Source organism: Phacochoerus africanus, chromosome 9, assembly GCF_016906955.1.
Source record: "Phacochoerus africanus isolate WHEZ1 chromosome 9, ROS_Pafr_v1, whole genome shotgun sequence".
Lineage (NCBI taxonomy): Eukaryota > Metazoa > Chordata > Mammalia > Artiodactyla > Suidae > Phacochoerus > Phacochoerus africanus.
In genome coordinates, this window is record NC_062552.1 from 27,784,434 (window position 1) to 27,797,845 (window position 13,412).

Sequence of the window (13,412 nt, forward strand, 5' to 3'; positions counted from 1 at the left end):
AGCTCCGATTTGATCCCTAGCCTGTGAACCTCCATATACTGCAGGTGTGACCCTGAAGAGACAAAAAGACCAAAAAAAAAAAAAAAAAAAAGAAAAAGTGGTACCACATAGTCCACGAATAGGCTGTTACTTATAACATTATAACTAGAAAACGTGAGCTATGAAAAGAAAAAAGCAAAACAGGCCAATCATGTTTTCCACTGTCCATCACATATCCACAAATGACCACAAAAGTGTAACAACTATCGACGTAGGATTACAAGCAAATTTTAGTGAGTAGGTAAATTCTCAAATACGGACTCTTGTGGAGTTCCTGGTGGCAAAGGGGGCAGGAACAGAAGAGTAGAAAAGAATATGAAGAACCTGTAAGCTGATGGTTCTGATATAGCCTGAGTTTATCTGCTCCCAGCATGTAGGTAACAGTGTTTTCCCATGAATGCTAATTGGCAGCTGACTACAGCCAATTAGGCCATGCCATACAGGTGAAGAAAGAAGGATACTGTGATGTATTATAGGATTGATGGTCATGTACCAGACAGGACTGAGGACTCCCCAATGGATTCTAGCGTCCACATATAGCAGAGGATGATCAGATCCTGCCTCCATGTAAGCTTATATGTGAAGGTGCTCCATAAGGTCATTAGAAATTGGATGTGGCCCTCAAAATAAGGAGATCCTCAATTGAATGAAATTGTACTGAATGTACTCCTAGATTCATAAATTGACTCAGATTTAGTTTCTGTTAAAACAGAAATAATCTGAAATAGTCAAGCATCTTGTGCTCCTAGTGAATAAACTGGGTCATTTTAGGATTTGTCCATCATGAACGCTTAATTATTGCTATATTTATAATGGGAAAAATACCATATTAAACATGTCATGCCCTAGATGGACAGGAAATAGACACTAAAATAATCACAACAAATAAAGACATGATAATCTTTAATATGCATGAGCTACCTTTGCACAAGCAAGGGTTACAGAAATTGAAAGGAGAAAAATATTACTTTGGGTGTTGATGCATGGGGAAATTTCACAGAGGAGGTGGGAGCATTTGACGAGGTCATAAAGTATGAGCATGGTTTGCATAAGTAAGGTGAAAAGCAGGAAGGTATTTTATATGGAGAGGATGCATGAGCAAGTTGAACAGTAAGAAATTCCCAAGGCATGCCTGGAGGGAAATAAGTAGATAAGTTTAAATAAATTGGAATAATGATAAAGAATAATAAGAGGTAATGACATGACAGGCATAACAAAAGAAGAATCCATTCAACTTGGTGAATGACTAGCTATGAGGACAAGGCAGGAAAAGCATAACAGATGAATCAAATTTCATGTCTGGGGTCTCAGCATCATGGGATTAATGATGGAAGCAGGAAAGCCAGAACAGAAATAGCTTGAGGTGACATGAATAACTCTGAGGTGGCAGCATGATGTCCTAGGGGAACTGACAAGCAAGCAGTTGAAGGCATAAAAGTGGATCTCAGAGCAGAAGCAGAATTGGAAATGTGGATGTGAAGATTATCAGTACAACTAAGATCATCCCAGAAGCTTGTGAGGGGATGAATATCTGAAGGGAGGCAATAGAAGACATAGAAGAAGAAGCAGTGTCTGCCAAAAAACAAAAAAGGAACACTCAGGGAGTGGGGATGTGTATATTATCCCACGAGAAGAGTGAGGATAGAGATTCAAGAATGATCAACTGTGTCATTTGTTAATAAGGGATAAAAGTAATAGAGGATTGAAGAAATCCAGCTGAGTTTGCTGACGGGCAGTTTACCCTTGAGAGAGAAATTTTAGTAGAGTGGTTGAGGTGAAAGACAAAATGCTTTTGAAAATGAGTTAAAGAGTGAGTTTATAGAGAGGGGATGGAATAATTGCTACTGATCACTTGCAGAGAAAGTCTTGAAATTACTAGGTTTGCAGTATCATCCAGGAAAAGGCTGGGGAAGTATTCATTTGAGTTTATGTTCTGAAGTTTCCACATACCAAGAGGAGGGGTCCAATAGCAAAAGAACCAATGAAGGTGTAAGAGAGCGATAAGGATGACAATTCAGGAAGGTTATTAATAATAAGATCTAATTCTTACATGGTTCTTGTTATGATCCAGAATTGTTCTAAGTGCTTTATGCATACTAGTAGGTCTTAAGCTCATACTTTTCTAATAAGATTGGTACTATTATTGTCCTCACATTACAGATGCAGGATTCAGAGGCTATATGACTTACCCAGTATCACCATCTGAAAGGAAAAGGATCAAGAAATGAACTCAGATGGATTGACTAAAGACACCATTCTTTTATCCACTGGGCTCTGTTAGTTATAAGGGTGAAGAAGGACGTGAGAGCAATGATTCCCTTCATGAGATGAGGGAAAGAGAGGAGATACTGGTTTAACCAAGATAAAGGAAAGTCCCTGAGCATCATCATCTGTGATAGGACATCAGATGATAAGAGTTCTGTCTTGAAAGTAAGAGACGAGAGTAGAGATTAGTGTAAGAATTTAGGACAAGAGGGGAGCATACACTACAGATACAACAGAAGAATAAAACCTGTGAAACATTTTCTGTAGCCCCAGTTGATTTGGAGCCAAAAAGATAATTATGTAAGGTCAAGTTCAGTGTGGATCTCCATGGGAAGTGTCCCAAGTTTTTTTGTTTGTTTGTTTTTGCTTTTTTATAGGGCTGCACCTGCAACATATGGAAGTTCCCAGGCTAGGGGTTGAATTGGAGTTAGAGCTGCTGGCCTACACCACAGCCACAGCAATGCAGGATCAGGGCCACGTCCGTGAACTACACTACAGCTCATAACAATGCTGGATCCCCAACCCAGTGAGCAAGGCTAGGGATCAAACCCACATCCTCATGGATATTAGTCAGATTCATTTCCACTGCACCACAATGGGAACTCTGTGTCCAAAGGTTTGAGTTTGGAGAAGAGCCCAGCAGGTAAAGTTGTAAGGATAAAGCTGTTAGGATATTGGAGAGAAGTTAATCTAAATGACAGATTATGTTTCCCAATTCCAGACAAGAAATTATTTCAAGTTAAAAAAAAAGTCAATAACTTAGTATGCTATTGGCCAAATATTTACAAGGTTTGTAAACACAGATATCAAATTGAGTAACTCACACATTTTAACAAGAGCAATTAAAATACAAGACTAAGTAACTGAACCTTCCTTTAAAAATGTCGTCTAACTACATTTTTATTACTGCCATCATTATTATTATTTCAGATGTGAATGTTTCTTTGGTAGGTATCAATAAATAACAGATGCTGAAAACCAAAATCTATTGTGAAGTTTCTGTGGACTGAAAAGAGTTTTCCAGCCTCAAATGGCTTTTATATATTATTCTTCACAGCCTAACTGAGCAAAGGCTAACATATGAAGAAATCCTGACTCTATCTTTGTTGAATGTCTCCAGAAAACACCACCAAAATATCAAAAGAAGAGCTATTTAACGTGATTGATAACTACAGAGTACAATTATAATCCCATCATAAATGACAATTTTTAAGAAAATGGCTATGTTATCATTAGAATTATGAACTCCAACAGCTAAATGGATTTCATAGATGTTGGCTAGTATGAAAAGAGGGAGAATTTCAAATAATATAAAAACATTTTAAAATGGCATATTCTCTCCAAAATACTTTTTTCTAGACCAAGAGTGAGAAGCAACCAAAGGTTATAAAAATATCATCCTGAACTTTGCCTAAAAACATCAGATTTGCAGAAAATGATATTTTAAAAATTTATTTCACTGTTGATCATTCAGTCATGATAAATGCTATTAAATATAAAAAGTGATTTTTTTTCTCACATAATTGCGTTCACTTTTTAGATGAGTGTTTATGTTTAGACTGAGTTTATGAAAACTTTAAAAAAATGTCTTAGGGCCCAAGGAATATTGTTCAACTACATTCTGGAATATATGACCTTGATGGATTTCTAAGTATGGAGGTGTATTTGCTTAAATATGGAGAATTTGTAAAACAAATGCGTCAAAACAAGATTTTGAATTTAAAAAAAGTTATAATTGTAGGTTGATTTTGACTAGCTAATTCTTTTAGAAAAGTCTCAAGGTCAGATCCTTTTCTAGCCAGGATGTCTTTATGATAATGCTCAGAAGTGCAAAGGATGCTTAGACATAAGCCTCATGTGCTATTGACTGTTTGCTTCTAAAAGAATCTTTATGATTACATTCCAAAGCCAACTATAAATATTTTTGCTTTTTAAAAAATACATACATATATTTTTATCGTTATTTGTTACATATCCCATCGCTATATATCATGAGGCAGATAGATACCTTTTAAAAGAAAATGTTAATGTCATGTTATAGATACCTGTAGAAATTCGAAGTATTTCTTTGCCCACTGACTGCAATTATAAATGCCTCTTGTAATTTTAAGAACATTTTTAAGAACATTGAACTAAGACTAGAAGACAAATTAAAAATGGCATCTTGTAAGGGTTTTGAAAAGTTTCTTGGGATTTCCACCTTGGGATGAGAAGGTGAAACAATGAGCAATGGAAATGACTTTTTTTTTTTTTTTTTTGCTTTTTAGGGCTGCACCTGCAGCATCTCAGGTTCCCAGGCTAGGGGTCAAATTGGAGCTACAGCAACCAGCAACGCAGGATCTGAGCCGCGTCTGCAACCTACACCACAGCTCAAGGCAATACTGGATCCTTAACCCACTGAGCAAGGCCAAGGATCAAACCAAACCCTCATGGATATTAGTCAGGTTCATAACCCACCAAGCCACAGTGGGAACTCCAGGAAATGACTTTGAAAGGAAAAACAAACATTTAATATTTTCCCAAGGTTAATTATTATCTTTTTGTAAGGACATGTGTCTTAACACAAATATACAATATTCTTAATATATGTAAATATTCTTCATCTATGTTTCCTCTGCTATTAAGTAAGTTAAGCATGAAGAGGGTTCAGAGCACAGTGCGTTCTCACCTTATTAAATGCGTTGTGACTAAACAGGGTGTGAGAATTCTGTTCATCACTCAGGGAGAAGGAAGACAAGTGACCGAAGGGTCCTGGGGTAAGACAGTCAGCATGTGGGAGGGCCTGTGGATGCAGCAGGGACTTAGCGGGAGGATGGAGTCTACTCTTATATAAAGGATGGAGAGAAACAGGCTTGGGAGGGGCTGGCACATCCTGGGAAGAAGAAAGGCAGAAAGAGGATTTAGTGGGCAAAGGTCAAGCTCACTTGGAATTAAGTCTAAATATTACAGACGTTGTGTCAGAATATTTTGCTGGCAGAAAGGAAACCTCTCCTTTTACTCTGGATCTTTACAAGAATCTGCTTTCAAAAAGCACCGTTTGTCTCTCCCAATAATTCCTGTCGGTGGCCCACTTCCAGCCTCCTCTACAGAACTAAAGGAGCATCCACCGTGTCTCCAGATGGGATGTTTGTTTAAGGAAGGAGAGGGCTCATCCCAAAGCAGGGAGGAGGGGATTAGAAAAGTCTTCACTGAAGAGGTGGTGACAGTGGAAATTAATTTAAAGGTGCTGTGATTTGGTCTGGAAGAAACTGAGAGAGAAAGGGGAGGGCATTGAAGAGGAGGTTTAATTCATGATGCAGTGAGTTTCCAGGCTGGGCAAGGGATCAGGAGAGGTGAGCCGAGAAAGAATGAATGAAGGCATCCATTCTAGGCCATGTGTGACTTTGGAGAGAAACTGGAGAGCAAACAGACAAGGTCAACTGCAAAGGGGAGAAGTAATGGGGTCTTAAAACTAGAGAGGATGTTTCCACCGCCTGTAAAGGGGATGCATGCAGCAGTCTTTGAAGAAATAGGAGCCACTAGATGAGGCTGTGAATTATATGAACAGAGCAAGGAAACTACAAAAGTGGCAAGTAGAGCCTACAAAGAAAACTTGCAAAAAGGGCCTGTACACGTATATATCATGAAAGACTAGGACTATTTTTTTTCAGATCTTTTTATTTTATTTTATTTTTGTCTTTTTTGTTGTTGTTGTTGTTGTTGCTATTTCTTGGGCCGCTCCCGAGGCATATGGAGGTTCCCAGGCTAGGGGTCGAATCGGAGATGTAGCCACCGGCCTACGCCAGAGCCACAGCAACTCGGGATCCGAGCCGAGTCTGCAACCTACACCACAGCTCACGGCAACGCCGGATGGTTAACCCACTGAGCAAGGGCAGGGACCAAACCCGCAACCTCATGGTTCCTAGTCGGATTCGTTAACCACTGCGCCACGACGGGAACTCCTTCAGATCTTTTTAAAGCACCTCTCATATTCCTAAAATTTTTTTGAGTAAAATAAAAAATTGACAGTGATTGCTCTACAGTAAAACCCCTTAGGGCATAAACTTTATAAAATGAAACCTGTTTTGTTCACCTTTATGACCTCAGCACCAATCACAATGCTTAATACAATAGATGCTTAATGTAGTAATGATTGAATTTTCAAAGGAATACTGTGTTTTCTATGAGGTCAAGAATGCATTCTATCATTCAATTATTTTTCTGTTCCATTAGCAACGAATGCATATGTTTGGCTTTGTGTAGAATGGAAATTTAGGATAAAATATTCACGTTGCTCAAAATGACATTCAGCTAAACAGGTAAATTCAACTTTTTAAACTACATAATTAATATTTTTTTCTTATAAGCTGAATTGATTTTGCCAAAACCATGCTTTGTTGTTGTTGTTGTTGTTGTTTTGTTTTGCTTTTTTAGGGCTACTCCTATGACATATGGAAATTCCCAGACTAGGGGTCAAATCAGAGCTACAGCTGCTGGCTTACACCACAGGTACAGCAACTCAAGATCCAAGCCACATCTGATCCTTATGAATAAGCGTCTGGTTTGTTACTGCTGAGCCAGGATGGGAACTCCCAAGACCATGTATTTTTAAGCCACTGATTGGTTTTCTAAAATTTATACTGAATGTGTCTGCTGTATCAGAAGATGTCCCTGCAATGAGTTCAAATTTAACTTTAAAAATTTACTTCAAAACACACTTTTGAGATCTCTGAGAAAATTTTAAGTAGGTCTTTAGAAAATTCTAGTGCTAGGGTTATTACATTCATAGAAATAAGGGGTTTCAATCCTCTGTACCTTGAAAATGTGACTAAATATGTTTTATTTTTATTAGTGTCTTGTTTGTGCCTAGTATTTATTTTATTTATCAAGCTAATACAAATATACATTCTTATTTCATACACACACACTACAAGCATACACTTATTTAAAGTTAGCATCCTTGGAGTTCCTGTCATGGCTCAGTGGAAATGAATCTGACTAGTATCCATGAGGACGCAGGTTTGATCCCTGGCCTCGCTCAGTGGGTTAAGGATCTGGCATTGCCATGAGCTGTGGTGTAGATCGCAGATGCGGCTCAGATCCCATGTTGCTGTGGCTGTGGCATAGGCCGGCAGCTACAGCTCCAATTCATCCTCTAGCCTGGGAACCTACATATGCCATGGGTGCAGCCCTAAGAAGATAAAAAAAAAAAAAAAGTTAGCATCCTATATACAGTATTCTGCATCTTATTTGTTCAAGGTTTTTTCTTTTTTTCCCCCATTTGGCAATAATTTTGGAACATTTCTATATGACTATATGAAAGCTATGGATTCCCTGAGACACAGCACTAAGTTATTCCACTGATTATAATCATCATTTGGTGATTCTATTTGAATTTCCAGGTATATCACCTAAAATATCACATCACCTAGCAGTCATAAATTTACATCTTCTTTGTCAATTCTTATACTTTTCACTTCTTTCTTTTGTCCAATTCCATTGGCTAATGCCTCTAACTTATTACTATTAAGTAATACTTGTGTGAATGTGCAATTTTAATGGAAGGCTAGTATATTTGCCCACTACAGATGACTTGTAGATTAAAATGTATTGTAATTTTGTATTACTTCCTAATCAACTATTCCATTATTTTATCAAAAATTATTTTAGCATTACATTTCTTAATTGGTTTGGAAGATGATTAGTAGGAGTGGTGAGCACGACTAGCTGTGTTAGGAAAAGGCAGCATTGTTATTGGTAGTTGACAGCGCCTAGGAAAAGAGGACCTGAATGCTCTCTGGTTTATAATCTGGCTTCCGCTTTTTTCGTTCCTTGATTTTTTTTAGTGAATTTAGTTTTATTGAAGTATAGTTAACTTACAATGTTGTGTTAGTTCCAGGTGTACTGCAAAATGATTCAGTTATACATTTTTTTTTCCAGATTCTTTTTCCCTTATAGCTTGTTACAAAATATTGAGTACAGTTCCCTGTGGTAGGCTGTAGATCCTCGTTGGTTATCTACTTTATAATATGGTAATGTGTATAGGTTAATCCAAAACTCCAAATTTATTCCTCCCTCACCTTTTTCCCCCTCTGGTAACCATACATTTGTCATAATTTATTAAAAAAATGTCTGTGGGTCTGTTTCTGTTTTGTATATAAGTTCATTTGTATCATTGGTTTTGGAAGGTTGAAGAACTCCTTGCCCGGATGTCAGGAGACAGCCTTTTGTCATCCAGGGGAATCAGAGAGTTCCTCATAGGGAGCAATCTGGCAGGTAAAGGTCCAGCTCATCTAGAGGAAACCGTCTGGGGAGGATGTGCCGGTCCATGCTCCACACTTCTAAGCTGGCTGTGGCCACCTCCATCTCTCATGAGTCAGTCAAACCTGAACACTTCTGTCGGGTCAGATGGTGTCAGCTATTCCAGGCAGCTGGGCAGGGAGGGACAGGAGGCTTTTTTCAGCCCTTGGACGGCCAAAGCTAGCAAAGAATTTTGGACAGGATCACTTGAGCACTGTCTGTGGACAGTACTGTACAAACCTGAAAGGATCCTGTGTGGGGACAGCTTCAAGGGCATGCCATGTGTGTCACTGGAGGCATATTTCCAGTCTGCCTGGTTGTCTCCTATGCGTTGTGTAAGTTGTTATTCTGTGATTTTTTTTTACCATCATCCTAGGAATTTTCTTTGCCTTTCTTTTGTGTTTGATCTCCTATTCCCCGTCTCCCAGATTTTTCTTCTCCATGGATCCTCTCATATTCACTGGGCCTTAAAGGAGCTTCCTGGGAAAATGGAGTTTGGGAAGCAAATTGTTGACACTTTGCTTGTTGAAAACTTTGTTCTGCCTTTGTATTTAATTTTTTGGACAGAATCTTTTAGTTTTTTGGATTAAATCCAAGATTCTAAGTTGCAAAATAATTTCCTTTAGAATTTTGAAAGCAGTGCTACATTGTAGCAGCATTACTATGCTACTACTATTTTATATACTTTTTTCAAAAATATATTTTTATGTATGACTTCTATGCTTTTCTGTCTTATAGTTATCTTTTGTCAATTCCTATAAATCCCTTTCTTTTACTTTTCTTATGCACAGAAGATTTTACTGTTCTTAAAATTTTCAAACTGAATATTTAATTGATTTATTTTTACTTTCTTATTCATTAAGCATATTTAGAGCTATACATTTTCTTCTAAGGTCTATTTTAACAATATTTGATGAGTTATAATAGATGAAAATTTCACAAATTTTTTCCCAGTAGAAATTTCATTTTGAATTTCCTCTTTAATCAAATAATTTGTTGAAAAGCAAATTTTTCAATATGCAGATAGCAAGAAATTGGTTTTCTAAATTTGTTACAAATTTATAAAAATTTTTTTGTGCTTGGAGAAATTTCTCTGTATTATTTTTATCTTGGCAATTAATAAGTTTTTTATTGATGCACAGTTGATTTATAATGTTATATAAAATTTAGGTGTATAATGTGGTGATTAACAATTTTTAAAGACTATACTCCATTCATAATTGTTATAAAATATTGCCTATTTTTCCTGTGCTGTACAATACATCCTTAGAGCTTATTTATTTTATTCATAGTAGTTTGTACGTCTTAACCCCTACTTCTATCTTGTCCCATCTTGTATTAATTTTATCTTGGCAAATACTAGGTTTGGGGGGTTTTTGGCCTAATACAGGGTCAGTTTTTGTGAAGATTCCACATGTCTGCAAAAGAATAGCTTTGGTTTTGTTTCCTTGCAGGATACAGAGTCCAACGACATATGTATTAATTCAGTTTACTACAGAGGATCTATCTTTACCTACCTTCCTACATAATTTATCATAAACTGAAAAATAAGCTAACATATTTTTTGTTTGTTTGTTTTTTCTAGGGCTGCACCTGCAGCATATGGAGGTTCCCAGGCTAGGGGTCTAATCAGAGCTGTCGCCGCCAGCCTACGCCAGAGCCACAGCAACATGGGATCGGAGCTGCGTCTGGGACCTACACCACAGCTCGTGGCAACACCAGATCCTTAACCCAAAGAGCGAGGCCAGGGATTGAACCCGAAACCTCGTGGTTCCTAGTCAGATTTGTTAACCACGGAGCCACAAGGGGAACTCCATAAGTTAAAGTATTTTAGTACCAATTTTCACTTTTTCTCATCCCATCTCTTGCTTTTGCCTATGAGTGTTGACGTCACACTTTGATATTCATATATTCTAATGATTGGTTTTTTCCCATGTAAATTTTATCCGTTGGCATATAGGGGGTCTTATTTGTCTTGTTAAAGGAAATTTTGGCCTGAATTAAACCTTTCCATTTTGAAGATTACAACCTCTCCTTTCTTTGTGTTTGTAGTACTGTAATCGAGCTAGTGCCCTGTGGGGTTCCTAGGCACTCAAGCCTTCCTGTGTCCCCCATTGCTTGTTTTTAGGGAATAAGCCTCAGCCTCCATGACCTTACCTGAGTTGCAAAGGGCAGTTGCTAACCAGGGAAGGGAGGGACACGGAGACCAGGGAGGAGCCGTGCAGCCTTGGGGCAGGGTCCTAGCTTCTCCTCAAGGAACATACATAATGTCTTTGAGCCTTTCTATAGAACTAAAACCCCCAACAAATGGAAGAACTACCTGATGAAGCAGTTTTCATTCCTGGAAGAAGGAGGACCACCAGAACCATTCCTGGGGCCACTAAACACCAGCTTTGAAAGACAATGCAAGCTTGCCTCTACCCTGATCTTTATCTTCAGCCCTATTTTTCCACTCCTCAAGCTATAAAACCACCTGCTAACCCCTTCCAAGGGAGGCTCAGTCTTTAAGGCATTAGTCTGCTGTGGCCCCCTTTGCCTGGCAAAGCAATAAAGCTCTCTTTTTCTCCTTCACCCAAAACTCTGTCTCTGCATTTCAACTGGGCACCAGCAGACAGAAGACAAATTTAGGGAACAGAAGGCTTTGTCATCCTCAACTATTCTCAGCCACCTGGTTTAACAGTCTCAGCTTAAAGACTGATTTTATTTGCTATCCAATTCGGGAAGCTTTTATTTTCCCTTTAAAAAAAAAACAAAAACTTTTATTTATCTCCATAATAAAGGAATCTCTCCTGAACCATAAGTTTTTGCAAGAGGTTCACAAGAGGAAGGACTCATTATCCAGGGCTGTCTTTGAACCCCAAAGATATAGGCTTTGGGTGTGAGTCTGTCTAGCCTTTATTTTTCCTCAAATCATGAAGACTGTCAACATAGTTGACAACTTGTCTGTGAGTTGTGAGAGAGCCTCCAGCAAATACGACTTCCTGTGTGATTCACTGTATCGCCTCATATCCTCTGCTTCCCAGAACAAAACTGATTCTTTTGGTGGATTATGGTATATCCTGCAAAACTTCAAGAACACAGGAAGTTCTAAAGCAAATAATATCTCTGTTCAGTGGAGACAAATTACCAAAGAGGCAGTTAATAAATTCATTTAGCTTTGTTTGTTAAAAGAATTATAGAGGCCACAGAATTAGATATTGATAGAGACATCAGAAAAGTAATGCTCTACTCACACTGGATGTAATCATCATTCTAGAAAAAGCCCACTTTCTACTCAGCCATCAAGTCAAATTGTTTAACTGCAAAAGCTATTTCCATTGCAACACCAAAGGGCATTTGAAGGCATATGGCTCTTTTCATTAAAGCCCGCCTGTCTGAGGCTCTTCTGTTCTATCCTGGCTTTTTAAAGTTACCTCCTTTCCTGTGGTTTGATAGCGAAGGGGGAAAATCCACTTTCCCTTTGCTTCCACCTTCCCCTCTACACACCACACACCATTATCTGTAACTTTAGGAACTCAGAGCACCACTGGGTGAACTTACTAGGGCCTTTAACTCCATCATCTCTCTCCCTTCTTTGGTAAAAATAACACATTTTTAAATGCACCACTTACTTCCAGCTTTTCTTTCCTGCCAGGAGTTTATAACAATCCAAAATCAGAATTACAGCATTTCTGCTACAGTTTTAATTTAAAACAACACTCTCTTCTTCAAGTCAATGTATTTCTTAAAGAGTGACTCCTTCAGCCAAAGATTTATCAACATTTTACAGATGTTATCACAGAAACTCCAAATCACTAAGATTCTAATCATCTACATTTCACTAAGATCAAGCCAAGATAAAGCAGGTCTCTTAATTTTGAACATATGGCATAACTTCTTGCTTATCAGCCCTAATTTTGAAGCCATATGCATTTTAAAAACAGACATACTTAAAGCAACACATCTATTTTGAGTCCTGATCTGAACCGAAAAATTTGAACTTGTGAAGTATGAGAAAGGTAGCATATGTTTAACTATTTCGAATTTCCTATGACTAAACCATCATTTTGAGGATAGGATTTGGATTATTTAGTGCTTAGAGTCTGTGGCTGTCTGACAGCAAATTTCACAGAGCAGATAAGATAGATAAGCTTAAAGGTATTTGATGGAGCATGCTCAAGGGAAAGGAAAGAGGAAGTATTTTATCATTAACCACAGTAGGCACCTGAGCATTAAATTGCTGAATGCTATATTTTTCTATACATATGGTTTAATTCTCATCCTGCATTCTGACCTGGATGTGTTTTGGGGAAAGGCACAATTTAAGGTGAAGTTAGAAAGTAACACAGAGACAAGGGTCCGATCCCTGACCTTGTTCGATGGGTTAAGGATCCAGCATTGTCGTGAGCTGTGGTGTAGATCACAGATGCAGCTCAGATCCCATTGTGCTGTGGCTGTGGTGTAGGCCAGGAGCTACAGCTATGATTTAATCCCTAGCCTGGGAACCTCCATATGCTGTGGGTATGGCCCTCAAAAGGCAAAAAAAAAAAGAAGAAAAAAGAGGAAAGGAAAGGAAAGGAAAGGAAAGGAAAGGAAAGGAAAGGAAAGGAAAGGAAAGGAAAGGAAAGGAAAGGAAAGGAAAAAAGTAACACAGAAAAGAGGCTCCTCTTACTTCCTTAATGGAAGTCAACTCCTTTCTTCCAAAATCAAGTGATTCTAAAGGACGTGTTAACAATCATAGACATTTAAAAATGTGCCTTCCCTTTAAAGTGTCCAAAGCCCAGGAGTTCCTGTTGTGGCTCAGTGGAAACGAATCCAACTAGTAACCATGAGGATGCGGGTTCGATCCC

At 38.2% G+C, this 13,412-nt stretch overlaps 1 protein-coding gene across 9 annotated transcripts in view; it reads right to left on the minus strand.

Moving 5' to 3' along the window:
• MLIP (muscular LMNA interacting protein) overlaps positions 1 to 13,412 on the minus strand; it is a 232,110-nt gene that overhangs the window by 33,270 nt on the left and 185,428 nt on the right. For 8 of the 9 annotated variants that reach the window (XM_047796249.1, XM_047796248.1, XM_047796246.1 and 5 more), the window contains one exon: positions 4,973 to 5,176. The exons of the other annotated variant lie outside the window; for it this stretch is intronic. In XM_047796249.1, coding sequence (XP_047652205.1) covers positions 4,973 to 5,176 — 204 coding nt within the window. The remainder of the gene's footprint in view (positions 1 to 4,972; positions 5,177 to 13,412) is intronic. 9 annotated transcript variants of the gene reach the window in all.